General features: G+C 38.2%; 1 protein-coding gene across 5 annotated transcripts in view; it reads left to right on the top strand.

The window, feature by feature from the left end:
* Positions 1-26,056, top strand: part of FIGN (fidgetin, microtubule severing factor) — a 122,771-nt gene extending 96,715 nt beyond the window's left edge. For 3 of the 5 annotated variants that reach the window (XM_043525528.1, XM_043525529.1, XM_043525530.1), the window contains one exon: positions 18,292-26,056. In XM_043525528.1, the coding sequence (XP_043381463.1) occupies positions 18,292-20,537 (2,246 nt within the window). In that variant the 3' untranslated portion in view covers positions 20,538-26,056. Of the gene's footprint in view, positions 1-16,915; positions 17,276-17,577; positions 17,834-18,291 lie in introns of those variants that run through there. The other 2 variants (XM_043525527.1, XM_007056638.4) reach the window with 2 other exon arrangements.
* Positions 26,057-27,321: the final 1,265 nt, after the last annotated feature.

The raw sequence follows: 27,321 nt of genomic DNA, 5'->3' as shown, positions 1-27,321 counted from the left end.
ATGTTGCGAGGGAGTAAACCCCATTTTAAAATGTGTACCTAGAGTTCAAACATTTTATTTTGTTATTGCTATTCTTTTAAATATGGGTTTGTGTTAGAAATGATCGCAGACTGATATAGTTACAGAGAGGTAAATAATTCCAGAATTTACTTCTTTTGGATAGTTTAATACGTGTCACTTATATTGCTGTTGTTGACACCTTAGATCTCTATTTTGGCATAAATCCAATTTTGACATGACGAAACCTACAGTTTTGTCTCTTTTCACATGCATTATCTCTTCCACGTGAAAGGCACTGCGAAGGCGTGGGCTGCCATTAAATCTTAAATGCCTGCAGTCAACACTAAGAATGCTTCTTTGTTTCAGTTTGATTTCCTTTGTCATGAGAGATGCATTTGGTGAATGTATCTGGGAAAGCTTGCAAATTGCCAAAGATTTTTGTAAGAAGGAGCTGAAGAACTTACAGGAAGAATGTAACAAATGTAGGGCATGAAGGCATGAGAATGGTAAAACCTGTCTACCCCAGGCCCATCAGCCAAAATCCCTATCCTAGAACCAAAATCATGCTCCAGCTGCAAGGTATTTTGAAGATGTAGATCTCTGTTCTTGGTGACTGCAGTTGTTTCCTAAGGGACAGATTTTTCCAGGGGAACTTCTACTTGGTGAGCACAGTGAGACTACTCAAAGTGTAGAGTATTGCTCATGTGAATAAGGGTGGCAGAATCTGGTCCTAATATAAATCTCTCTTAGCTGGAGTTTGCAGAAAATAATTCTTAAAACTTTCCATAATTTCCCTATCCTCTTCCTTATGTTGATAGATGTACAAATTATAGGCATTGTTTTACAAACAAGCATAAGGGTACCATTACTCATGTGATTAAAACTAACTGTATGAGCATATTGCATTTGTAGGATCAAGCTCCATATCTAACACAGCAACTTCTTTTCATTTGTTTGGATACAACTACCCCGCAAACATATTTTTAATTAAAAAAAAAAGTTTACAGAGAATGCCAATATACCATGCATATAAAAATACACTCTATCATAGAATCATAGAATATCAGGGTTGGAAGGGACCTCAGGAGATCATCTAGTCCAACCCCCTGCTCAAAGCAAGACCAATCCCCAATTAAATCATCCCAGCCAGGGCTTTGTCAAGCCTGACCTTAAAAACTTCGAAGGAAGGAGATTCTACCACCTCCCTAGGTAATACATTCCAGTGTTTCACCACCCTCCTAGTGAAAAAGTTTTTCCTAATATCCAACCTAAACCTCCCCCCACTGCAATTTGAGACCATTACTCCTTGTCCTGTCATCTTCTACCACTGAGAATAGTCTAGAACCATCCTCTTTGGAACCACCTCTCAGGTAGTTGAAAGCAGCTATCAAATCCCCCCTCATTCTTCTCTTCTGCAGACTAAACAATCCCAGTTCCCTCAGCCTCTCCTATCTTCATCATGATGCTATACTTGGGAACCAAGTATTGGGGTGTTGTAAAGAGGTATGGTGGGGTGTTAACTCTAACTGAACACTTACACAAGGGGAAGAGTGTGCCATGAGGAGACACCATGTAATGAGGGCAAGGTGTGCTCTAAAGCAACCCAGAGCTGATTCTAGCCGAATACCTGTAACCACAACTAGTATCCTTACTTTGTGGAGCATGGGGGCCTTTTCTGGGCAATATATCGTATAAAGTACTGGGAGAGACAGTTTAATCATTTTAAGAGTATGCTGTGTAACTGATCTTGGACATGCCCAGTACTCTCCAGAGATTTATTGAAAAAAACATTTCTAGCATGACTGTCTTTCCCTCAAAAATAGTTAAAATATGAAATAAAGCAGTCATGCTCAGCAGCAGCTTTCACTGATGCATTTAGGGCATTCCTTCTCTTTAGCAATCCAGATCTTTTTAAGAAATGTCATCTCTGATTATTCTCAGTATAAAATGGCCCATCAAAGCTACCTTGGTGCAACCTTACCTCTTAAATATCAGCCTGCGACCTCTAACCGTTTGTTATCAAGTATCTTTTTGTTCAGTTGTGGCAAACCTCTCGGTGTAATCCTCCTTTTGGCATAGAATGAACAAGATGGGACACCAGCCTTAGGAGTTTTTTATTAAATCACAGATGTATTTATTTAAAATGTTTTGGGCAAATATTTAAAAACTAGCATAAAACTGGCGTATTTTACCACAGAAAGGTAATCAGATTGATTTGGGGAATACTGATGTGTAAATGAAATATTCTAAAGTAAGGCCATGGGCCAAATAAAGGCCAATATTCGGATTTTGGAGGCGCCCAGTGAAGTATGAGGTCAGAGGTCCCATCGTCTCTCAACAATTTCTCCAACCTTTCAGCGCTTCCAGTTAACTAAGTTGCTTCTTTATTCCCGCAATCACCTTACATTTTTCCTTTCTCTTTCTATTATTCACCCCAAATCTTGACTTGTGTGATAGTGTATTCAAAAAGTAGCAGATACCACAATTGTTATATATCAGTTTTGGGAACTAACCTGCTATTTGGAGTGAGTGGGGTGGCATGAACTTGGGTTGGGGACCTCCTGGCATAGGTGTTGGAACTAGGGGTGCTGGGGGTTCTGCCACTCCCCTTGACTGGAAGTGGTTTCCATCAGGTACGGAGTTTACAGTTTGGTTCAATGGCTCTCAGCACCCCACTATAAAAATTGTTCCAACACTCCTGGATCATGGATTTCCCAAGACCCAGTTTTTTAAGAACTCCTTTAACCATCCTATTTTCTAGTAGTTTTTTTCTCTCTCTTTCTCTAGCTTGCACACTCTCACTCTGTCTTTTTGGTTCAGTTTTAATGCTGAAATAGAAGACAATTGTGGTTACACAAATAGGTACAAAAGGAAAGAGCATATATGGCAGATCTAGGGGAGAGATGCATTTGATTAAACCAATACTACAGTTCATGGAAATCCCATGGCATACCCCATCTCCCTCCATGAACTGGGCGGTAAGGTTTATAGAGTGTAAGGTGCAAACACCTGCATATTGCTTTCTCTGTTTTCATCTCTTCTAAGAACGGAGAACTAAATTCCAAAATTCCTCCCAGCTGCAATACAGTATGTGACTTTTGGGAAAATATGCCAATTTAGAGTAACTTAAAGGAAGTGTATTTAGGATTACAGTCAGTGTAGTCTGTCAGGATCGTGTGTAATTCAAGAATTTCCTTGATGATACACTTTTTTTCTGAGTTCCTTTTCAAACATAGTTGTGTCATTATTTCCAGACATGAGCAAGAGAGGAAGAAATTATATATTGTATTGTGTATATACTCCAGACCCAAACATTGTATTTGTAGATTTTTTCAATATCCATTATAAAAAGTAAACATGGAATCCAAAGTATAAAAGTAAGGAATGTATTTCACATCTCATACTTCAGTGCATAAGGTAATTGGCTGTAGAGGTCAGGCAGGAATTCCCCTACAACCCTGTGTTGAGCAATACACAACTGTCTATCTGCATTATGTTTTTTATTGGGTCTTCATTGGGTATTTTTAATGGCAATGATACAAAGATATGCAAAAATAAATAAATAAAAACTAGATGGACAGGCATCAAATATAAACTTCAAATAATAGAAATAAAAATCAAGGACGACTACCCTGTCCTCGGTCCCTCCCAAACCAGCTTGTGTATATCTCACTTTCACATTTAATTTACTTTATATATAAAAATGTTTCCTAAAACATGGAATTCTTCAGTTTTGTTATTTGTAAGATGTTTCTAGGAAACAATTTTTGTCATGATACTGTGCACCAGACTTTTATAACCGGAACACAAGAGCTTTTTTACCTCCTTAGGAGCGTGGGCATATTGTTAAATAAGGGCATAATGGAATTAATGTGGGATATGTCTACTACAACAAAGAGGATTCCAGACCTGTTGCACAAACATTCTCATCTGGTATAGCCAGACTTTTGTGCTGTTATGCAAACATATCATATTGTAAATGGTGCACCACTAAGCCTGTAGGCACCAATGATACAAGTATGAATATTTCAGAAGGTATTGGTCACAGAAAGTTTTGTCTAGAATTGTGGAGGCCAGTGTTATTCCCTCTTTAACACAATAAGTCAAACATCTACTGTGGGAATGATCACAGTACACCAAATAACCTTCAACACTATGTGAGATAGCCCTATATTATTTTCCACCCAAAAAACAAACAAAAAAAAAGTAAATCCAGATAATGCCATCTTCAGTAGGAGTACAGAAATGTCCACAAACAGTCTGCAACACCCGCAAGGCTCTGGAGAAAGTGTTGGTGATCCAGGTGGCACTCTTTTCTATAAAGGCTACATTGTGTCTGTTAAGTGAAGCCTGTTGTAAGGGGTAGTACAGAGGTGCACTCCCTCAGGGGAAGCAACTTGGTTGTACCCTTGGAGCTCCCTGGATATGCTGGTGGTGGTAAATAATTTCTGCACCTCTGTAAAAAGTGACCAGCAATCTCTGCCTACTTCTACCCCATTTTGGACAAGTTGCTCCCATGCTCCAGCTCTTCCATGACCACAGCAGAGCCTGTAATTCCAGCCTGCCTTTATGCAGGCAGTGCAGTGAGATGGTGAGTCCTGACTCTACTCCTGCATGGCTATATAAAGGCCTACCCAGTCAATACTGAATCAGCGATGCATTTCATGGGAATTCCATGGCATACCCTCTCAACATGATGTTAAGGAGGCATTGTGCTACCGAAAATGCTGTCTTTAGAGATGGGATTTAAAGCATGGGTCCTGGCCACTTATGTTCATTAAGAGTCCATGGCTCTTTTCATAAGAGGTAGATAGTAGGCCTTAATGTTCTGGGAAAATTCCAGATGTCTGCCTGCCTACGCCTACAGTTTCACCTGGATCATTCACTTCCTGTCCTAAACTGTTGTGTAAGGCTGCTGTGTGGTAGTAAACAGATATGGCATTCCATATTGGGGTAGTAATATTTCAGTGGTGGTAATACATGCCGATAGGGCCTGGTCCTTCAACTGTAACCCTAGCAAGTAGCTGTGTAAATAAAGTTTCCATAATCAGGCCCGGAGGACTCAATGCTCTCAGATGCTAAACCCCTCAATTCCTAAGGAAGACAGGAGCTGTGGTTGCTCAGAATCTCACACGATTGGATCACCTACATGTTGTAAGGTTGGTAAACACTTAGAGGTCTTATATAAAAAGTGTTATAGCCAGGCAAGTTTATGATTTAAAAATCCGTATTACAAATAGAGAGTAAGTTCATAGCCCAAAAGTCCAAGGAGGTGTCGTTTTTGTTACATCTGGGAGTGGGGAAGAAGTTGCAGTGGAGTATTTTTTCTCTCTATGTTAGAACCAGGTGAAGTAGATATAATGATGTCTAAGACATTTGGTGTGAATTTTCAGTTCCCAACTAAAACCCTGATTTTAAATGACTTGTAGACCAAGATATCTGCTGTAATACTGTAGTGAAGGATTTATTGATAAGTAATTGACAATTCAGAGCATCCGTGCTTTCCTAGTCAAATCAACAGTAAAAAACATATGTTCTATATCTTAGAGCATTAGGTTGTCACTCATAAATGATGTGAAGTTTAATGCATTATTCAAAAGTATATGAGGAGGCTCCAAAGAAGCTGCAGGGCCTTTGTTAGCTTCTGCTGTCTGTATTAAAAAAAGGAAAAGTCTAACTACGAAAGACTTAAAAATGCAGCATTTGGGATTGTGCAATAGTTGGATGCACTAGTGATTGTTTTTTTTTGGATCTGACTACAAATGCAGTTCAGACTTAAGAAACTGGAAGATATTTTGATCTAATAGCTATAAGAACCCACATGGGAATGAGTCTCCCCCCCCACACCCCAACACATACACTACTTTGTAGTGCAAAGAAGTACATACCACAAAATCAGATGAAACTGGCATTAATTTGGCAGTCTCAGTTCTCATAGCCCTATTGATTCAGAAAGCTGCAAACAGATATAAAGGCTTATTGGCGCCAATTTTGATTACTGACGTTTTGGGGGTTAGGATAAATAAAAAGGTGTTACGAGAGGAATCATCCAGTAATAGAGTTCCCATTAACATCTTACCATAAAGTTCTGATATAAAATCTGAGATCAAGGGAATTAAAGTCTTCTGTAATTTTTTGGTGGTTCCATTATTGATCACTCATCTTCTTCATATGTAGGGTGACCAGATAGCAAACATGAAAAATCGGGATGGGGGTGGGGGGTAATAGGTGCTTATATAAGAATAAGTGACTGTCCCTATAAAATCGGGGCATCTGGTCACCCTATTCATGCTTTCTTCACAATGTCCTGAATGCAACTTCAAAGATTCTCTTTGGTATAATTTTTAGCAAGCAAAATAATATTTACATCATGGTATGTTTTGTCCAAGCATAAGAGCCCAAAGGTACCAACAGTCTGCTGCATTTCTTATTTATAATTTAGGAACACGTATTATGTCAAGCACAAATCAGTCTAATGAGAGAATGAAATCAGTGACTATTCCCTGAATCAACTCTGTGGATTTTTAATTAGCATAGATCTCATACGCTCAATCCATTTTTTGTTGAGTCTGCGTTAGAATTTGCAGTGTGTTTAGTGTGGGTGTTACTAGTGCACAGAGAGTGGGTATCAGGCTAAATTGAACTTCCTATTGATGACAAACATACTTCTCACTGATCATTGTGTTTTATGAATAATGTATGTCACAATGTTACATTGTCTGAGCTATATTTTTTCTTTTACTGTATGAGCATGGTTGTTGGCTGGATAACTACAATGAGGCAATGGCATTTGAGGTATCATACAGAAAAAAACAGCATTTGTTATTTTCTTTAGGGACATAAAGCAATTTGCTGGCTCTTTCATATAAAGCACTTTCAGTTGTTACTGTGAAGTCAGCACTGGCCAATGTTCCTTCAAGTATCACTTCTTAAACTGTCACTTTTGTTCATTATCACTCAGCTAATGACGACAAAATTTATTATTTGTATGTTAATGACTGGAAATTGTTTACAGATGGTATGGGTTGGAGTACACAGTCGAACAAAGACAAGAGGAGTGAGCAATTTGCATGCCTGGTGGAGGATACCTGACTCATGGTACAATATGGATCCCCAAAATAATCCTGATTGATTGCCATGTAGGACAATTTTTAAACCATTCTAAAATTTTCTCTGGAAATATTAACTGCAGTTTAGCTTGAACATAAGACAAGTGTATATTCAAATACACTTGGAAAAAAATATTGCAGTAAATCTAACATCACAGCTACTGATTCCTTTAGCTTAATTATGACACTACTAAATGTGAAAATCTATTCAGTGCTAGGAACACTTTTCACATTACATTCACGCTAAAGATTGGCTGTTAAGAGCTCATTACTGGTAGTTTTCTAAAGAGCGGTTTATTAAACACTGTTACCTAATAAGCATCTTTGGTGGTGCAAATTGCTGAAAACAGTAATGAGTCTGATTAGACTTCTTTTCAATTACGACAGCTTGTCTAGCAAAAAAGAAAAAAAAAGAAAAAAATCTCTCCTTGATGCTTTGGAATCTGGCTACAAGGCACTACATGGTTTAAAAGGAAAATGCCACCTCTGTGTTTCCTTTCCACAGTTCAGTAATGAATAGAGAATTGTCCAAGTAGCCATCCAATTTATACACTGGAAAACTGGACGGACAGCACTGGAAGCACAATCCTGTTTGCTTAAAATTTGCCAAAGCTATCTCCACTAATATACCTAAATAGGGTCATTCTGAAGTTTCCTCTGCTTCCTTTTGTTTAAGAATGGAAAGCCATAAATGAGAGAGAAAATTGAAATGATTCACTCCTAACTGGTTTGTAGAGGTTGTGCATTCCTCTGATTAGTCTGATATAACTTCCAATTGTTTCATCTATAAATCTTTTACTTGCTGTCACAAAACTCTTGCAGCTTTCAGACGGCCATGGCCATTAAAACTAACTTTTTTAAAGCAGTGTATTTTCAAAATGTTTTTTAAAATCTAAGCTTCATAAATGTGTGTTTGTGATGTCAGGATGTTTAAATGAGTGTTCTTTAGCTTCTAAACTGAACGAAGGTGTAAAATGTGTTATCTGTATTTAATGTCTGACTCCCCTATTAAATCATTTCTGAATATTACTACACAAATGGGAGAGGGTGGTTAATATAAAACACCTTTAAGTGATTAACTGTCATTGCTGCTGTTGGGTTATGCCAGTAACATTTTACTGCTTCTGTTGGTAGTGGATACAATTCAGTGTTTTTTATCCTGTTAAGTATGTGAATGTTTTTGTTTTTTTTACAAAAACTGTTTGACATAAAACTGGATAAAAGAAATGCTCAAGTAAAATGTGGAAGCAATTACTATGACTGAAGATATGATAAAAGAAGAACACAAAGATTTGCACAAGAAAGATAGAGTGCAATGTTGTTGGAGAGAATATGAGAGACATGTAAAGCAAAATGAACTAAACTAGTGCAGTAAATGTTAGAACTCTCTGTGTAGAATTTTATAAAAATAAAATTGCATGTATATTTTCAGTGATGAGCATATATTAAGTATGTGATACAGATACTAGACATTAATAGAATTATATTAAAGTTTGATTATTATGTAATCTGCAACATAATTGTTTACAAAAAAGCCTAAAGTAAAACAATAGTACATGATTTTCTCCTCACTTAATGGCATGCTGATGTAGTACCATGGACGTCAGGGGTTCCTCCTGATTTACACCAATGTAAGAAGAGAATAGACCCCATAAACATATTAATTGTAATTCCAATATTAACAAAAAAAATCCCTTTTGGCTCTTTTGTGATGTTGAAAGGCAATTTCCACATCCGTTCTACCTTTGAAATCCTTACAGTTAACGGATCTGTATATTTCTTGATGGAGAAGGACTTTCATAAGTGTGCATGATCAAACATCCAGTAAAATAGTGCAGTTTTTGTTTTTAAACCATCACACACACACACACACACACACACACACACACACACACACACAAAGTGCTATTATTCGGCTATACAAATGTGTGCTCATAGTGAGCTTTGACATGTTAATCAGTGGAGCTTGACTTTTGTTTCCTGCAGCAAATTTTAAAACTATTTCATCATTAGTTGACTCCTTGCACAATAAAAGAGTGGCCAAAATTATAGCAGAAATAACATTGCTTATGGTAGTTTAAACTGTTGTTAGTGTGCAGCTAGTTCTCGATATGATTCTTGCATAGATTAGATTCTTGGTTTGTGTCTTGGAGGCTGTTTACAGAAAAAGTTGACTTAGTACATTTGTTACAAAGGGGGATGACTTTTCTTAATCATCAAGTATAGTTGATTTCTTTCTTTTTTTTCTTTTTTTTTTTTTTAAGTGTCTTACTTTTCCTCCATCCCTTTACACACTCTGTGCCTCAAGATGTGGCTCAACTTTTCCTCTGCAAGCTGAACTTTGCTCCTTTGAGCAGGGACAAACAGCACAAAACATGAAGAGTTAGTGTGTAAGCTTTTCTTTCTTTCTTTCTTTCTTTCTTTCTTTCTTTCTTTCTTTCTTTCTTTCTTTCTTTCTTTCTTTCTTTCTTTCAGAAGGATAAAAAAGAGTTTGGTTTATCTAGAGATGAATCCCTCAGTTAAGATGTCCTCTTCATTCAAATACATATGTGAAAATTATCAACCTCACTTAACACTATTGTCTAGTTCATGAAATAATGCAGTAGTCACCCAAACAGTAAGCATGCAAATAATGAGCTCTTTCCCCATTTTTTAATATTTAATTCAGAAATCTTTTATTGGCTGAGCAAAGAAGAATTTTTGGAATTTATGAAATCCAGTAACTAAAGGCTTTAAGTGGGGGAAAGATTTATCTTAACTTAGTGTTTCTAGCATAACAATTTTCTTTCATTATCTTTTTGCTTTTAATCTTGTTTCTCTATATTTGGGGGTAGCAGGAAGGAAAAGGAAGGGGTCATCTGTACTTATAGCCAAGCCTAGAGAGTGAGCAGTGTCGGGCCTCTGCTTTCCTTTAGAGTGAGGTTAGTGCAGTTCTGCTGGCTTCCTTTGGAAGGAAACGCCAGGTTCCCTGTGCTAACATCATCCCTTATTAAGACATAATCTCTCATTATGCAACATGTTTATATTTATTTTCTTGAATGGAAAGGCCAACTCAATCAATGGGCATGAGAATATGCTACTTATAGCTGAATGGCATTGTGTTTCTTAGAAAGTCACCGTATACCTGTTGTAGCCGCTGCCTGGGCTTAAGAAATGTGTACAGTATGTGTGTGGTAATGGGAAGGAGGAGGGTGGAGGGGCTCTGCTGTTGCTGCTAAGAGCTCTCTGCTCTTAATCCTGGGCCATGTCAGGAGCATTCTAAAGCAGTTTATCTTCATATGTCGTCTTGTATATAAGAAACAACGCTAAACCCAGCAAAACTCATTTCATATGTAGCTTTTTCCACAGCCTTCAGATCAAAGTTATTTTCTTCGGGCTGGACTAAATTATACACAGGTCCCAGGAGTGAAGGACACTGAATTAATGCACTATGTCACCCAGTACTGGCTATAGAATATTTTTATCGAAGCCTGAGACACAACATCTCTTTACTATTGCATTAAAAATTAATGCACAGATTGCCAAAAAGAGCAAAATGCATAAATAACAAAAACAAATTTTGCAAAGCCTTTGTACAGTTTGGAGTCACCTTAAGCAGCAGTTTTTTAAAGGCTAGTATTAGATATTTCTAAATATACATTTAAGCGGTATTTGTTTTCCTTTAGCTAATTAGCAGAGAGGTACACTAATCTCAATAAAACAACTGTATATAACTTGATGTGGCAGTAGGTGTTGGAACTGGCATTTTTATAAAGGTAGGAATGCACTGTTCATTCTAGGCAGTGCCATGAGGTTATGAGCCCCTATACATTTGATTTTTTGACCCATGTTAGTTTAGTGTATTGGATCAAAATTGACTACAGTTTATTTCAAACTTACTGAAATTGATGTTTGCCTTTGCAAACTTAGGGAGACCAGGTCCATGTAGGCAAATCTCTGGAATTAACCCTCTCTAAATATACACAAAGCTATTTGGGTTTAATACAGGACAGTGACTGAGATTTAAAAAAATATCGTAGTGGCATAAACTGAGGCTTGCACAGTTTGCTGCTGATGTTAATTGGAAGTAAGGATGCAAATTTTTCTAATATGACAAAAACGAAGTCTTTAACATTATTGGAATTTTGGTCTTAAAAGTTGGACACTGAATGCAGTGCCCATCTCTGATTGTTGATATTTAAACAGAGATTGGTTCCAAATATGTTGAAAAAGGCATGATATAAATGAGTGTTAGGATTCAGCCTCCCTTAAAGCTCTATTTATCCTGCACACAGTTTGTCTGAATAAAGCATGTTCCTTTATTGCAGTTTTAACCCCATTTATCCCCATGCACTAGTACTCACCTGTTATTTACACAAGGAAGAGAAGGTCGAGACTGCAGAACAAGGGGGGTGCTCTTTTGTGATATAGAACATACATATTCATTAACTCTGCTCTCCCTATGGGCACTTGTCGTATGTTCTGATGATCTTCGTATGACAAAAGGAAGTGGGGGTAAAAGGGGAATTGCCTCAATGGATTGAAGATAACACGAGAAAAGGTAAAAGACACACCATGACAAATGGGCTACCAAACAGTAACTATAAAAGTGAACTAGAAGCTTTGTACCAGAAGAAATACATGTGATCTGTGATCAATAGCAGTGTATATACAGACCAAAATATTACAAATAAAAACATAATTAGAAAATCAGAAATGGACCGAAAAACCTAGATATGAACCTCTAGGAACTCTGAGAAAATTTAGCTCTCGATCTGAGCTTTGCATATCTAGCCCATCATTACTGAAAATCCATGTTTCTTCCACCTGCTTGCTAAAACACCAATTCAGGATTCCGTGTTTCCTCTGCAACAACTGATGGCATGACAAAGACAAATAAACAGCGCAAGTATTACATCTAGTCTGGTTTCAGGGGGTGCTGTTTCTACACTGGCAAGGGAAATATTGGATCCTGAACACTAGTCTTGGAAAGGAAACAAAGCAGGAGATTACTTTCAGCTATCCAGTTTAAAATTGTTGTGTGTGTTTGTTTAAAGATTTCACAAAGCTCCAATTTAAGTCAATGATAGCTTAAGTGCCTACTTCAGTGGGAGCAGGATCAGACCCTAAGTCTGCATATGTGTGTGTGTATATATATATATTGCTTTTCAGTACACCAAAAAATAGTATCCAATAGTATATTCTGCTATAATCAGTAAAAACAAGTCTTACCAAATTGACTATTATAGTTATCAAAATCCCTACAGTTACACTGCAATAGTTAGACTGCTTCTCATGTTGATGGAGGCATGAATTTTGCAGAAGGGTTGTCAGGTGGTATGTTAAATGATCTACAGTAGATTGTGGCAATGCATATGTATTCAGTGGACAAAAAAAGGACATTTTTCTTACAATTACAGTGGCTTTTTTTGTGCACTTGTGCTTTCACCTAGCACCCACTCAGAAATTATTATTGTGAGTTATTATTTGTGCAGCACCCACACCTTGCTAGACTGTTTACAATTATGGCCTTTCCTCTGAGGAACTTGCAATGTAAGAAGACAATGTACAGATGCAAAGAATCAGAATGGGTAGCAACAAAAAAGCCGCATGTATGAATGATAGTGTGGCAAAATGTCTTGTAATACCAATTTTTTTCTTCCTTATTATGCAGTTGTTTTAAAGGAGCCTATGAACACTTTTGTGTGTGTAGTGGGAGTAGCATTAAGGGAGCACTTGGGTTTGTAGAATTATTTGAAGAAATGCATCTTATATTTGTGTGTGTCAATCTTACGTGTAAAAAAAGACCTGATAGATACGTGCGTAAATGGATTCACCCACAGTATGTAACAATAACTAATCAATGCAGTTACAATATAAGGCAGGGAGTATTTGGCTGAGAACAAAATACATTACACCTAAGGGACATCACCACCATTACAGATAAATTGATATTTCTGAATTTGCATAGAAAGAGGTCAATTCAGTGCATAAGTAATATGTGTTGTCCACATTGACTGTTATTTCTCTGTCCATCGGTCTCTGTCTATCTTTTTTAATTTCATAGAGCTTTTGATGTCATGGGATCTTAACTATACCTGCTAAAGAACATTTAGCCAGAAACGCCTTTGTGATTTTTTAAAAGCGCTGCTTTATGTAAATGAGAAGGAATGGGGGGGGGAGAAGAAAAAGTAATTTGCTGTAAATGTATTGTAATTTGCAGTCGTGAGGTGTGAAAGTGTGATTTAAAGGAATAATCATTTGACAGTATTTAAATTAGATAATTGGGACACAATAGTTTGAAACTACAGGTTCTAAGAATCATTCTTTAACCAGTTCCAAGCTCCCAAATGTGTTGTGTATTTGTAGTTGTTTTAACGTGCTAGTGACTTTAGGGAATATACACATAACAGAGCTAAAAACAGTATGGTTTAAAGAACGGTTGGAATGGCACCTATTAGGTGACAGTTGTTCTCAGGGCATCTGCTAGCAGTTGAAGTTTAAAAACCTGATCTTGCTCCCATTGAAGTCAATGGCAAAACTTCTATTGACTCAAATGGAAGCAAGACCGGACCTTAGCATGAAAATGCGGACAACGCTTTAAAATCTTGTTTTCCCAGGTTTACATCATGTGTAAAAGTTAACCCTGAGCTCTCACTTGCCAAACAAACTCTCCAAAGCTGGGCCCTGGCCTTGCCCTCTGATCGGCATGGGTGGAGCCTTGTGTCTGTGCAGCATCCCATGAAATGAAGGGGGTTCCTCCTTCCTCCTGTTTAAAATAACTAGTTAGTATATGTTTTTGGTCTCATGTTATTTTGAAGGTTCAAGACAACCCCACACCCTGCCATCACCTCAATCCCTGCCATTCTTGAAAGAGTTGTAACCCATTAGAATTGTTGGGATATGCTGAATAGTAAACTAGTTCTTCTCCCCGCCTCCCCTGAAATGATACGCCTTGCTAAAGTTTCTAATACAAATCTCATATTGAATCAAGAGAAAGGTTGTAACATAAACCAGTCAATTAAAGTTCAAAGGAGGGCTGCTGCTTTGCATTTATCTCTTAGTGGGTCCAACCCTGTGAGATGCTGAGCTCTTTCAACTCCCATTGAAGTCAATGTGGATTGAGAACACTCTGCACCTTACAGCAGACACTCAGTATCTTGAAGGATTAGGCCCCATATGTGCATTTGTGATGCCTAGGAAGAACTTGGACGTGTTAAAACACTGCCAGGCTTTAAATTGTCAGTTTCCTTATACTTATTCCTTATTGTCAGTTAATTTTGTCACAAAGCTAGCATTATTTGCATATAGTTTTTATCTGTAAAGCTGAAATTGCAAGTATACTTCTGCTTTATGGAATTAAGTGTATAACACTCTGAAAGTCTTATTTAATAAGTTTTGCATTTTCAGATTAAATACATAAAAGCAGAAGGAAAAAAAGAGTGATTAAACATTGAGTAAAAACGGAATTGTATAATAAAGTTGTTGGCAATGATAACTATTCTAAATGTAGTCCAAACAGATCCAGCTGCTTAGAATTATGGAGGAGAAATGTAAAATAATGCTGTCAGAAGAAAAAAAAATGCTTAGGATTTTTAGCACGGTACCTGCTGCTTATATATAACATGTTAAATTATCTTAAAAGCAATTTTCTGTTAAATAGCATTCTATATTTAAGGAATTGAATTGTTGCCTTATGCATTTTGCTGTCCAGATTAATACAGTTTACACACTTATTTCATAAATGTAGATAACATTAGTTGATTCCTAAGTTAGCATGGGTTTAAAAACATATAGCCTTACTTTGCTTGGTTTTATTTTCACTAAACATTTAAGCAATTACAAATATGCCCCACAAATGACTGCTTATTATTTCAGAATTCAGAGTATGTTAAAAGAATGCAACTTCTAACTATGTTCTTATTACCTGACTTTACCCTTTGATATCAGCCTTAGCATGCCTAAAAGAAAACACCAAAAAAGCTCTGTCAAACAAAAGAGAACAGAACAAAAATAATGCTCCCACAAACACCGAGGATCTATGAGGGAAAAAAAGAACACATTTGCTCACCAGAAAAAGTGCAAATTGCATTTTTTATTCTGACTCATAAGTTTGACCCTTGTGATCACTATTTACAAAAGGAGTTAAGCAACAAAGTTTTTTTTTACGCTCATTCAAATTAATGTCAAATTGAGGAAAAAGCTCTTTGTACCCCCAGGTCCAGGACAGCCTAGTGGACTTCACATAAATACATATTTCTTCAGTGTGTACTAATATAAAGTAGGTTTCAGAGTAGCAGCCGTGTTAGTCTGTATTCGCAAAAAGAAAAGGAGTACTTGTGGCACCTTAGAGACTAACCAATTTATTTGAGCATAAGCTTTCGTGAGCTACAGCTCACTTCATCAGATGCACGTAGCTCACGAAAGCTTATGCTCAAATAAATTGGTTAGTCTCTAAGGTGCCACAAGACCTCCTTTTCTTTTTGCTTATGGGACACCATACAATAGATGTTGTTATACTGTGGCATAGTGAATAGCTTCTTTTATTTTACTAAAGTGGCCTCGCATTCTTTCACTTGGCAATAAAGGCATTTTGCCCAAATTACAAAATGCACATTCATAAACTAACACACAAGTTTTGCCCAAACTGTCTGCAAAAGTAAAGGCTGTGTCCGTGCCCATTTTACTTTATCTTTCTCGTAACTTTCACTGCCGCTAGCTGCTGAATTCTTTTCCAAGACCCTTTCTCATGGCACTCATTCATGTGTATCTAGTGAAGCATCAATCTACTCACGTTATTGTGCATCTATATATAACAGAACCCTTCTGTGTTGTGGTAACCTTTCAAGCCCAACATCACAGAACATGGATAACACACATATATATGTAAATATTTTACAGTGCGAATGAATTTGCATGTCTTTTAGGCAGTTTTGTGTTACAGAAATGTTAATATTCTTTCCTTTTTTAAAAAGGTTGGAAGTAAATCCCACAATCCTAGGAGAATTTTGGATGCTGGCTACTTGCAATTAGCTTTTGGCGATTTGCTCTTAAGATTTCTAGCTGAATTTAACAAAAGTATGATTTCTGAAAAACTGCTGCTGGTTCCTCATTAAAACTACAAATTTCATAACTGAGTGAGATTTCACACAATTACATGATACATTTCCCCTTTTAAAATGCAATGGTTGAAACATCAGAAACAATTAGCAAAAAAAGATTAAATTAATTCCAAATGAAAGTAATACATCTGCCAATAACAGCCTCAAAACTGCATTTGTCAAAAGAATTTCTATAGGCTACAGGGTAACTGGATAATGGTTAACAGGCATTTTTCTTCAAGTTGTCATAAATGCTTGAAAAATGGGGAGGGGGGATTAGGGGGAGATAGAACTGGGAAAAAACAAACAAAAATCCCACCAGACCTAATCAGTGGCATGCTCGCGTGGAATGAGATCTGCAGTATTTGTACTAATAAAATATAAGGCTCAATTAAGCTTTACTTTGCAGTTTTCAGGCTAAATTTAACTGATTTAGTGATTTGCAGATGACTCCTAAAAATAAATAAATAATCCAAATGCATATTAGTGCAACTGCAATAAAATATATTTTCAAATGAATCCTGTTGCTTTCTTCATTTATTGTGTAATTACTGCAATCCTTCCCACCTTGTTTTCAGTATTTCTTAATCATTAAGTCGGAAGCATGACAGCAGTGCCAGCCCTGGCGTGATTCTCTTTGACTAAAACCTTGTAAATTAACACAATTAGCACAGCATCATCCTGCTAATTAACTTCCAGTGTCTGGTGCAGCGGTTTTGCAAACAAGGAAGAGAGGGAGTCAGAAGGGAATAAACATGCCATTCTGTTACCAAACTGTGTGCTGTGTTAGGTTTAGCTCAGTGAGGCTAAGCTGGCCATGTCAGATGCCAGAGTCAAGCAATGAAGAGCTAAAGGGGTTGGGGGGAAAAACAGGAGGGGGTAGAAGCTGTCAAAATAGACTGCAGTAATTCAGAAGGGAGCTAGTGCCACAGATGCTTCATTTAGACTAGGCCTCCTCCTTATCAGGGAATCTGTGCCAGAGGGCGCAAGACTGTTTGCAAAAATCACTTTTGGTAATACGAGAGAGATTAAGGTGGCCTATTTGATACAGCTGTACAAAAATCAGGAACTGTCTACCATACACAGGTAAGAGTTGGAGGGGTTATTATAATACTTGTAAATTGCTCTTACTGCGTATGATGGATTTAAAAAATCATCCCATTATTTGCGAGATTAATTGCTTTAAAGTGATAGTCACACAAGCACATTTTGTTATTTAGTTTACTGTACTGACAGGGCTGATAGCCAGCAGTGTGTGTCACAGAACTTTTAGGGGCTAGACTGCATTTCTTTTCTTTTTTCGGTACCCTGGAGGCTCTGAGGGGGGAAAAAAAGAAAAAACAAGCAAGGAGACCGACAGACAAGTAATGCTTGTTTTTTTTTCCCAGAGCCTCAACAACAGAACTGAGAGGCAGCAAGGAGCCAGTTGTAATTCATACCGAGTTGTAGGCTTTGTGTGATGAAAGCGACGGAGCGCTGCCTGGGAGATTGCTTTGCTGCACTCCACGAAGCAGATTTGAAACTGTCGTGGACCACTTTAGATGAGAGTTGGATTATGGAATGACCTGCTATGTCTGTGTCATATTGTTCTGCGCAGGGTGCATTATACTGTGCTAACTAGGTGTTCAGTACCAAATAAGAGAGGTATCCTAGATGTGATCTGTCAGCTGTGTCTCATATTTTTATATTGGTTAAAATATAAAACTGAAACTGTGATAAGAGAAGACAGAACAGTTGGGTATCTTGTATGCTAACAAAAATCCACACTCTGGGTACTTAAAATATATTGGGTCTTGTTTAATTACTTTAAGTAATCTGGCTGTAAGAAAACAAATCTTTTCCCCCCATCTAAATTAGCAAAAGTACGGCTGTGTGTGTGTGTCTATATTAAACAAACCTGACTACTGATAGTGTTTTACAAAGACATTCAATTGCATGTGTAGTGTGATTTTTTTTTTTTTTTAAATCTATAGTATAAATACAGTTGTCACTATGCAGGTAACTAAAGAAATATAAACAGATAAACAGATATAAAAATTCATTTTCAGAGCATCTGAAAATGGCTCAGACCACTGTTAACTGTGTTTTCCCCCCAACCCTAGGCTTGAAGATGCAGTGGACGCCGGAGCATGCACAGTGGCCAGAACAGCACTTTGATATCACTTCGACTACCCGGTCTCCTGCTCACAAGGTGGAAGCATACCGTGGACACCTGCAGCGCACCTATCAATATGCCTGGGCCAATGATGACATCTCTGCTCTGACTGCCTCAAATCTATTGAAAAAATATGCAGAAAAGTATTCTGGTATTTTAGAAGGCCCAGCCGACCGACCCATCCTTAGTAACTATTCCGAAGCTCCGACAGCACTGGTGAATGGTCGGAAGAATGAAAATGAACCCTGGCAGCCTTCTTTGAACTCAGAGAGTGTTTATCCTATGAACTGTGTCCCGGACGTTATTACTGCCAGCAAAGCTGGAGTAAGTGCAGCCCTCCCTCCAGCAGATGTCTCTGCTAGTATAGGGAGCTCACCTGGGGTGGCCAGTAACCTGACAGAACCTAGTTATTCTAGTAGTACCTGCGGAAGTCATACAGTACCTAGTCTTCATTCAGGGCTCCCATCTCAGGAATATGCCACAGGATACAATGGATCTTATTTACATACTAGTTACAGTGGCCAGCCAACACCTGCACTTCCATCACCTCATCCATCCCCTTTGCATAGCTCTGGCCTCTTACAGCCACCACCACCGCCACCACCAGCCCTAGTCCCAGGGTACAATGGGACTTCTAACCTCTCCAGTTACAGCTACCCATCTGCTAGTTATCCTCCTCAAACTGCTGTTGGGCCTGGGTACAGCCCTGGTGGTGCCCCACCTCCCTCAGCATACCTGCCTTCAGGAATTCCTGCTCCTACTCCTCTCCCCCCTACCACTGTACCTGGCTACACCTACCAGAGTCACGGTTTGACGCCCATTGCACCATCAGCTCTGACAAACAGTTCCGCAAGTTCTCTCAAAAGGAAAGCTTTCTATATGGCAGGGCAAGGAGAAATGGACTCCAGTTATGGAAATTACAGCTATGGCCAACAGAGATCTACACAGAGTCCCATGTACAGAATGCCCGACAACAGCATTTCAAATGCAAACAGGGGGAATGGCTTTGACAGAAGTGCTGAAACATCATCCTTAGCATTTAAGCCAACAAAGCAGCTAATGTCCTCTGAGCAGCAAAGGAAATTCAGTAGCCAGTCCAGCAGGGCTCTGACACCCCCTTCCTATAGTACTGCTAAAAATTCATTGGGATCAAGAACAAGTGAATCTTTTGGGAAGTATACCTCCCCAGTAATGAACGACCATGGGGAAGAGCACAGGCAGCTCCTCCCTCACCCAATGCAAGGCCCGGGACTTCGTGCAGCTACCTCATCCAACCACTCTGTGGACGAGCAACTGAAGAATGCTGACACACACCTCATTGACCTTGTAACCAATGAGATTATCAACCAAGGACCTCCTGTGGACTGGAATGACATTGCTGGCCTAGATTTGGTAAAGGCTGTCATTAAAGAGGAGGTTTTATGGCCGGTGTTGAGGTCAGATGCATTCAATGGACTGACTGCTCTACCTCGGAGCATTCTTTTATTTGGACCTCGGGGAACAGGCAAAACATTAATGGGTAGATGTATAGCTAGTCAGCTAGGGGCCACGTTTTTCAAAATCGCTGGCTCTGGGCTTGTCACAAAGTGGTTAGGGGAAGGAGAAAAAATTGTTCACGCTTCCTTCCTCGTGGCAAGATGTCGCCAGCCCTCAGTGATTTTTGTTAGTGACATTGATATGCTTCTTTCATCTCAAGTGAGTGAAGAACACAGTCCAGTAAGTCGGATGAGAACCGAGTTCCTTATGCAGCTGGACACTGTTCTAACTTCTGCTGAGGACCAAATAGTAGTAATTTGCTCCACAAGTAAACCAGAAGAAATAGATGAATCTCTTCGAAGGTACTTCATGAAACGACTTTTAATCCCACTTCCTGACAGCACAGCGCGGCACCAGATAATAGTACAACTGCTCTCACAGCACAATTACTGTCTCAATGACAAGGAGGTTGCACTGCTTGTCCAGCGCACAGAAGGCTTTTCTGGACTGGACGTGGCTCATTTGTGTCAGGAAGCAGTGGTAGGCCCACTCCATGCCATGCCAGCCACAGACCTTTCAGCCATTATACCCAGCCAGCTGAGGCCAGTTACATATCAAGACTTTGAAAATGCATTCTGCAAGATACAGCCTAGCATATCTCAAAAAGAGCTTGATACATATGTTGAATGGAACAAAATGTTTGGTTGCAGTCAGTGATACTTCTTTAAAAAAAAAAAAATTGAAATGAATGTTGGCACACACACAACCTGCTACATAGGGTGTAGAACCCCTTTTCAGTAGTGTTAAAATTGCAAAGGGTACTGGGAAGACTACAGTTATCTTGCATCTAAAGAGTTAGGGTAGACTTGAAGGAAAAGTGCATCAAGCAAGAGCTGTTGATCTGAAAAACCACACATGACAGAAAGCATATGTTGATGCTCAGTTCTGTTCAAGCTAGACAACACTCACCAAGGAGCAAGGTGCAAGTGGGTTGATTTCAGAAGGACATGAACCCTGTGTGTTGATTCCATTCTGCTGTTCTTGAGATTTAGTTGCTGTCAAGTGCCTGAAGTGGTGCTTTATTTTTTGTTTGCCTCACAATTACATTGGTGGCATGTGCTAATATAAAGAGCTTTAACTTCAAACATTATTGGACTAAAGAGATGAACGGTTGTGTTGCGACAGAGAACCAGATTTTTGCTATTCTAAGAGCAACAGTATTCCTCAATCCTGTCTGTTCTGCAGTATTAAACTAAGAACAGGTAAAACAGGGTAATGGTAATCTGGACCTTAATTTCTGCAGTTCATTTCTTTTAATGTTCTGTCTGCAAAAACTCAGGAAAGTGATTGTGATTTGTACAGTACCTCAAAGGAATGTGTTGAAAGCACTATGTACTGCTGAGAGTTATAGGCTAGGCTTCAATGTTACTTTATATTAAATATGTATGTTTACCTCAACAATTGGAAAATGGCAAGGAAATTACTTTGAATGTATCCAGGAAAATACTGAAGTGTGATATGAATGAATCTTTACAATTTTAAAGTAGAAACAGAAGGATTTCCCAGTGTTAAGAAATGGGTCTTTTGCCAATTTTGGGGATCAGACCAGAGCAGAATAATTCTCTTCATGTCAGTAAACTGGAAGAGTATTTAGTATATTGCTCCTTGATAATTATGTGATACAGTCTTCAGAAGGTGCACAGATGAAAAGAGAGCCACTTAATCAGTTTATATTAGCATCTGGAATGGTTAAACAAGAGATTTGGTAGGACTCCGAGAAACAAATTCCCTTAAACTATGACTTCAGGCATTTTATTTCTTGGCTCTGGTTGTAGTTTTGTGGTAATTTCGGTAAGGCTGAAGGGAGTGGAATCATTGTAGGTCACTGGCATCGCTCTAGTTGCAGGACTGTTCAGAGCAATGCAGTAGACTGCGACCAAACAATACAAATAACAAAGCAAAACTGAACCCTCAAAGTACATTTTTTCCCCTCGCAAACTGTAAAGTTTAGTTTTTATTGTATACATATGGCTCCATTGTCCTTACTGCAATCTTCATTTAGTATCTGTTAGAAATCTTCCAGGATGGATTGTGCCCACCATTATTTCTACCTCAGTTTTGTTACATTTCTCTTGGAAAGCAAAGTAAGAAATAGAGCAAAAAATTAAAGTCAGATTACATTAGGAATGCTAACCTGCTCAACGAGTTTCAGAGAGCTGCTGTTTTCCCTCAAGTCAAGTTTCTCTCTGTACCTTACATGCTCTCCTTTCTCTCCTCCCCCCACTACACATAAGACAGAGTCTTCCTTCTGGAAAGACTAGCCGGCATGTGTGGCATTTTGCTCAATTCTTCCCCCGCCCCACAGTGTCTTTCTTTTTATCCTTTAATGCTTTATGTGCAACTCTTTTCATGACAGCTGACTGATGTTGGGTAATGTCTCTGAACAGGAGCAGAGTATGCTGCAGCTGCCCAAAGCCTCTGCCACTGCATGAGCAGAACAGCCTTGCTTTTTATTTTATTATATTTTGGTTTACTTTAAAGAGACAGTAACAAAACTGTTGCATAGCACTGGCATTGATTGTTTCTGTTAAGTAATGTACATTCAAAACCATTAAATAAATGCACTGAAAAGCCCCAAGAAGAGAGCTACCAATCTGTTACCAGATCATGTTTGTCTTCTTTAAAAAAAAAAAAAATTATACAGATCTCAATGTTAAATCACTTGAAACATTTCGCGTTTAGAAGGCTAATGAGGGATTTCATGATATCGCTGGGAATTTGACTCTTGATTACTGCTTTCCTTTACCTTTCTTTTAAAATATAGATAAATAAACCAGAGCAAATAAACCAAAATTTAATTTAAGAAGAATTCCTGGCAAACATTTTGTCAATCTAAAGTTTATGTTTTAAACATGAAAGTACCATTTTTAAAACAGTGCCTTTCATTAAGGATACAGAAAGTAAGACTTAAATACACCACCTGCTTTTTCAACAAGTGACTAACATACACAATCATTCTTCTGACCCACTCTTTCTGCTTCCTCCCAAGCCCCCTCTTCTGCCATTTTACCTTCCTTAGTGTTGGTAAATTCTGAGATCCCCATTAGCTGTAGGTTCATATTGATCTCACTGACAAGTTTTACTATTGCAGGTTGCTGACTCATTTTGTGTCTTAGACATTATATTTCATGTCTGCCGTCAAGCTGTGCTCATCTGAAAGTAGGGTGACGAGGTGTCCCAATTTTATAGGGACAGTCCCGATATTTGGTGCTTTTTCTTATATAGGCTCCTGTTACACACCAGCACCACCACCACCCTCTGTCCCGATTTTTCACACTTGCTATCTGGTCAGCCTATCTGAAAGGTTCAGGCAACTTTTGACAAACCAGCTCTTGTTTTAAACCACTTCTGATAAATCCATAATATTAACAGTTTTTTGTGACTAGTAAAAGTAATGCCAAATTCTGGACTGCACGAGTGTATTTTTCCCCACCTTTTACCTAAAACACAATTAAATGAAATTATAGATATTCATTTTGGCTTCCAGCTTTACATCATTATCTATAAAAATACACTCTGAGAAACTGACTGCTGAATTGTATCTTAATGAACATGACAGGCAGGCAGAAAAGACAATGGGAAGATGCGAGTACCACAAGCTCAGATTCCAGGGGCTTGATTCAACCCTGCAGGCACGGAAGGCTGGAAATTTCACCCCACCGTCTAGCAGCTGCACCTGGGGCTAGGAGGTGAGTGGATTCACCCTTCTCCCAAGGAAGGGTAGTTTTTCTTGCACCTCTGCCCTTCCTTTGAGGTCTTGTTAGAGAGGGCAACTATAAAGTATGGTCAGAGCTCTGCCAGGGGAAGTTCCTTGGAAAATACACTCAGCCAGCTCTTCTCCAGTGTGTTCAGGCTACATCTTCTCCCTTGACAGAATTTAGGGCTGAGCTGGCAACTTCCAGGCCCCTCTGGTTAAATAGGGTTGTGCACGCCTTGTGTGGCTCTGATCTCCTGAAGGCATGCATCCAGCCATGAGTGTCCCAGCAGGAATGAAGCAATCCCCAGGACTTGAGCTCTCAGAAACTTGGATATGTCACAAAGGTTAAGATCACTTTTGGGCGGGGGAGACAACCAACTTCCTCAGGCTGCAATATTTGCTAGTTTTTGAAAGAGCTTTGCAGGAAGCTGTTTGCTGTCTGTTGCAATTGGTCATAGCTGTGGGTGGGTCATGCTGCAGCTACAGAAGTGCATAAGAGAAAAGAGCAGACAGACGTACAATTTCAAGTACTGGGGTTTTCTTGGATTTTAGGGAATTTGGGGTAAGATCATTAATGAATGACAGCTATATCAGCCTATCAGCATAGAAGCTTTGCCCATCATGTCTGCTTGTAGTATTGATAACTGAGAAGACCATTTTACATCCGCTTATGCACTTTTCTACCGCTGCAGTAACAATTCTAATAGCAGCAACAACCAAATAAAGTGGAGGAATATTTCTGCAAGCTGAAGGATCAATATCAATTCAAGGGTTTTTTTATAATGACCTTATGTGAGAGACAAATGGAAATACTCTACACTTCTGGCATGCCTCTCTCCAAAATATTTAGAACATTAGTGATGATATTGAAAAGTTTGCTGACTGAGCTGATCAATGGAATGTGAAGGCAGTTTACTTTAAGGCTATTTACTTTCACACAGAATATTTATCTATTAGTCAGTTTGTATTCCACTCAACGGCGGATAGAGGGGGGCAACATGTTTTCTTGTGTGTTTCAAACCCATGATGGAGAAAATAAACCATTCCACTAAACTACGTAGGCTAATCAGCATCTGGGAAAGCGATGCCAGCTGCCCAGAAGCTAGGCTCTGTAAAATAGTACAAGGTCATTTTACATGGGTTTGCATAGTACGTTGCTATGCAGTTTTCAAAAGAAAATAATGTTGTGTAAAACTCCAAATCATTCCAATCGTTGTTTTGTAAACTTCAATATATTTACATTCAAAAGCAAACTTTGGAATCCATACAGGGTTTCCACTATCTGAAAGTACATACAGCTTTAGGTATAAGTCCATGTGTTTCCACTGTCTGAAAATACATACAGCTTTAGGTATAAGCCCATGTGTTTCCTCTTAACCAGTGTATCATCAGCTAGAGTATATTGTATAAAATTGAAGGATACATGTCATCGTAAGATGAGGCCACTGAAATAAACTTCTAAAATTCTCCTTTCACTTACACCAGTGTGAAATCGGTATAACCCCAATGACTTCAGTGGAGTTTCACCCAGGAGAGAAGAGTCAACTCCAAAATGTATAAGCTATGTCCGTTGGTTTTTCATCATCAGATCTGCAAGCTAACATATATGCTATTTACAGCACTAACTCCCTTTCATCTTGTATGTGTGCCTATGTGTATATAACATTTATATGTACATACACACCAAGTCCAAGTAATATTTTTGTCTCTTTCCTTTGAGAAGTAAAAACTTTCTTTTTGTTTAATTGCCTGCAGAATTATGTGAAGCACATTCATAACCATGGCGGTATTAGTATTTCAAAATTCAAAAAACAAACAAAACAAAACAAAAAACCCAGCTGTACTGGTGACTAACCAATACATGAACTAAAGCTCATACTCTGCAAAGACCTTTGGTTGACATTCGATTTTGAACCTGCCAGATGCATTTTTGTGAACCAGGGATACTGCATCTTTAATGAACAAGTCTCTACTCTTTCCCCTGTTTTTAAATACAACACAAGCAGTGTAGCACTAGGCACTGCAATTGTCAAAGACAATTAGACTGAAAGCAGGAAAATTTCACCTCCCTGTCTCAGTGATATGTAGAATGTCGGCAGTGTGGGTCAGCCTTGCCACAGAGTTGTGTGAGAATATATGAATCAGTCCTATAGAATGTTAAATATTTATAAAATGCTCCTGTACTACACCAAGGTTGGGAGCAAATTCATTCCTTCTTATTGTCTTATAATAGAAAAAAAGAAGCAAAAGATTATTTCCAAACCTAAACTTCGTGGAGTTTTTTTTTCTATTTTCTGTTTTGTTGTTGTTTGTACTTGTGATTTATATACAGTCGCTAGAAACTTTTCATTTGCTTTTTAAAAAATATTTTTTTCATCAGATGTGTATTCAGACCTTTGTTCTTTAAAACCATTGCTACCTCATTGCTACATATTGTACATGTAGTATTTATTTGTTGTCTTTTTTTGAATGTCATGCATTTCGTAAGAAAAAGACTTGTCCTTGAACCTGAACAGTCTACCTCAGAAAGACTGTCTTTACACTGAACAGTATTAACATCCTAAACGATAAGACGTATTAGCGAAGTGTGGCAGGGTAGATAATGCACGAGTACTTGGGATACTGATGGACTTTTAATTGTACTCATAACACAAGACTGCTTAAAGGAACTTAAAGGAAATTATGCACTGTGTAGGTCTTCATCAAGGTCCCATTTTTGGCATGCTACAAGAAACTGCAGCTTTATTTGGCTGTACACTTCTACGAGAAATTTTAGTTGTTTCAAGCATTCTTTTGCATTGGCAATCTGGCTACTTTTTTTTTTATATAATAACCTATTCTATTGACTGAGGTACAGTACTCGTCTCTTAAATTTTAAAACAAATTATAGTACTTACAATTATTTTTATCTGCAGTCTTCAGTGATGTAAAGTGTCTCACACTGTAATTCTGTGACTCCCTGTATAATTAATGAAAACAAACTGTAGTTGTAAGAGTCTGTGCAAGGTTTTAACATAAACCAAAAAAACAAAAAAGGCACTTCCCAAAGGATTTAACACATATGGAGTCAAGGTGCTCACAAGTTCTGTAATCAAAAGTATTTATATTGCTGATTCTGCTTTATAAACATGTATTTTCTTTTTGAAATATTGTACAACTAATGGCACATTGGATTACTTTGTATGAAGTATTTTATATTTTAATATTTATTTTTGCATCAGTCCTCTCTCTCTTGCGCTATTTTTTTTTTCCCACCAGCTCTACATTACTGTAGGAAAAGAACACATTAAAAAAAATGCTGAAAAGAGTCCACCATCCAATCGATGAATGGACTTTTGAAGTTGCTTGTCAGCAAATTGTGGATATTTTACAAAAGCAAATGAACTGTGACAATCCACAACTCCCACAGATGTGAATTCAGAAATGCATCTGAAAATCCTGGTATGCCTGACAATCTGTTCTTTAAGTTCCATTAACAAAGTGGCATCCAATCCTTTCACTTGCAGTTCCTTGCAGGAGTGTATTGTCTAGAGGCTGTCTAGTAGTGATTAAGAGGTGGGGATTTTCTTTTTGTTTGTTTACTGTAGTAGGTGAGGGACACCATATTTCTTGTCAGCTAATAATGCCTGTCTGAGACAAAAATTTAAAAAAAACCCCACAAGTAATTAAAATTTCTGTGCACTTTTCTTTCCTGGCCATATTGATTTTATTTGCTTAAATTGAAACAATACATTGGGTTTGACC

The sequence above is a fragment of the Chelonia mydas genome, chromosome 11 (genome assembly GCF_015237465.2).
Source record: "Chelonia mydas isolate rCheMyd1 chromosome 11, rCheMyd1.pri.v2, whole genome shotgun sequence".
NCBI classification, from domain to species: domain Eukaryota; kingdom Metazoa; phylum Chordata; order Testudines; family Cheloniidae; genus Chelonia; species Chelonia mydas.
The sequence above is the reverse complement of the archived record's forward strand: the minus strand, read 5'-3'. Positions and strand labels throughout refer to the sequence as shown.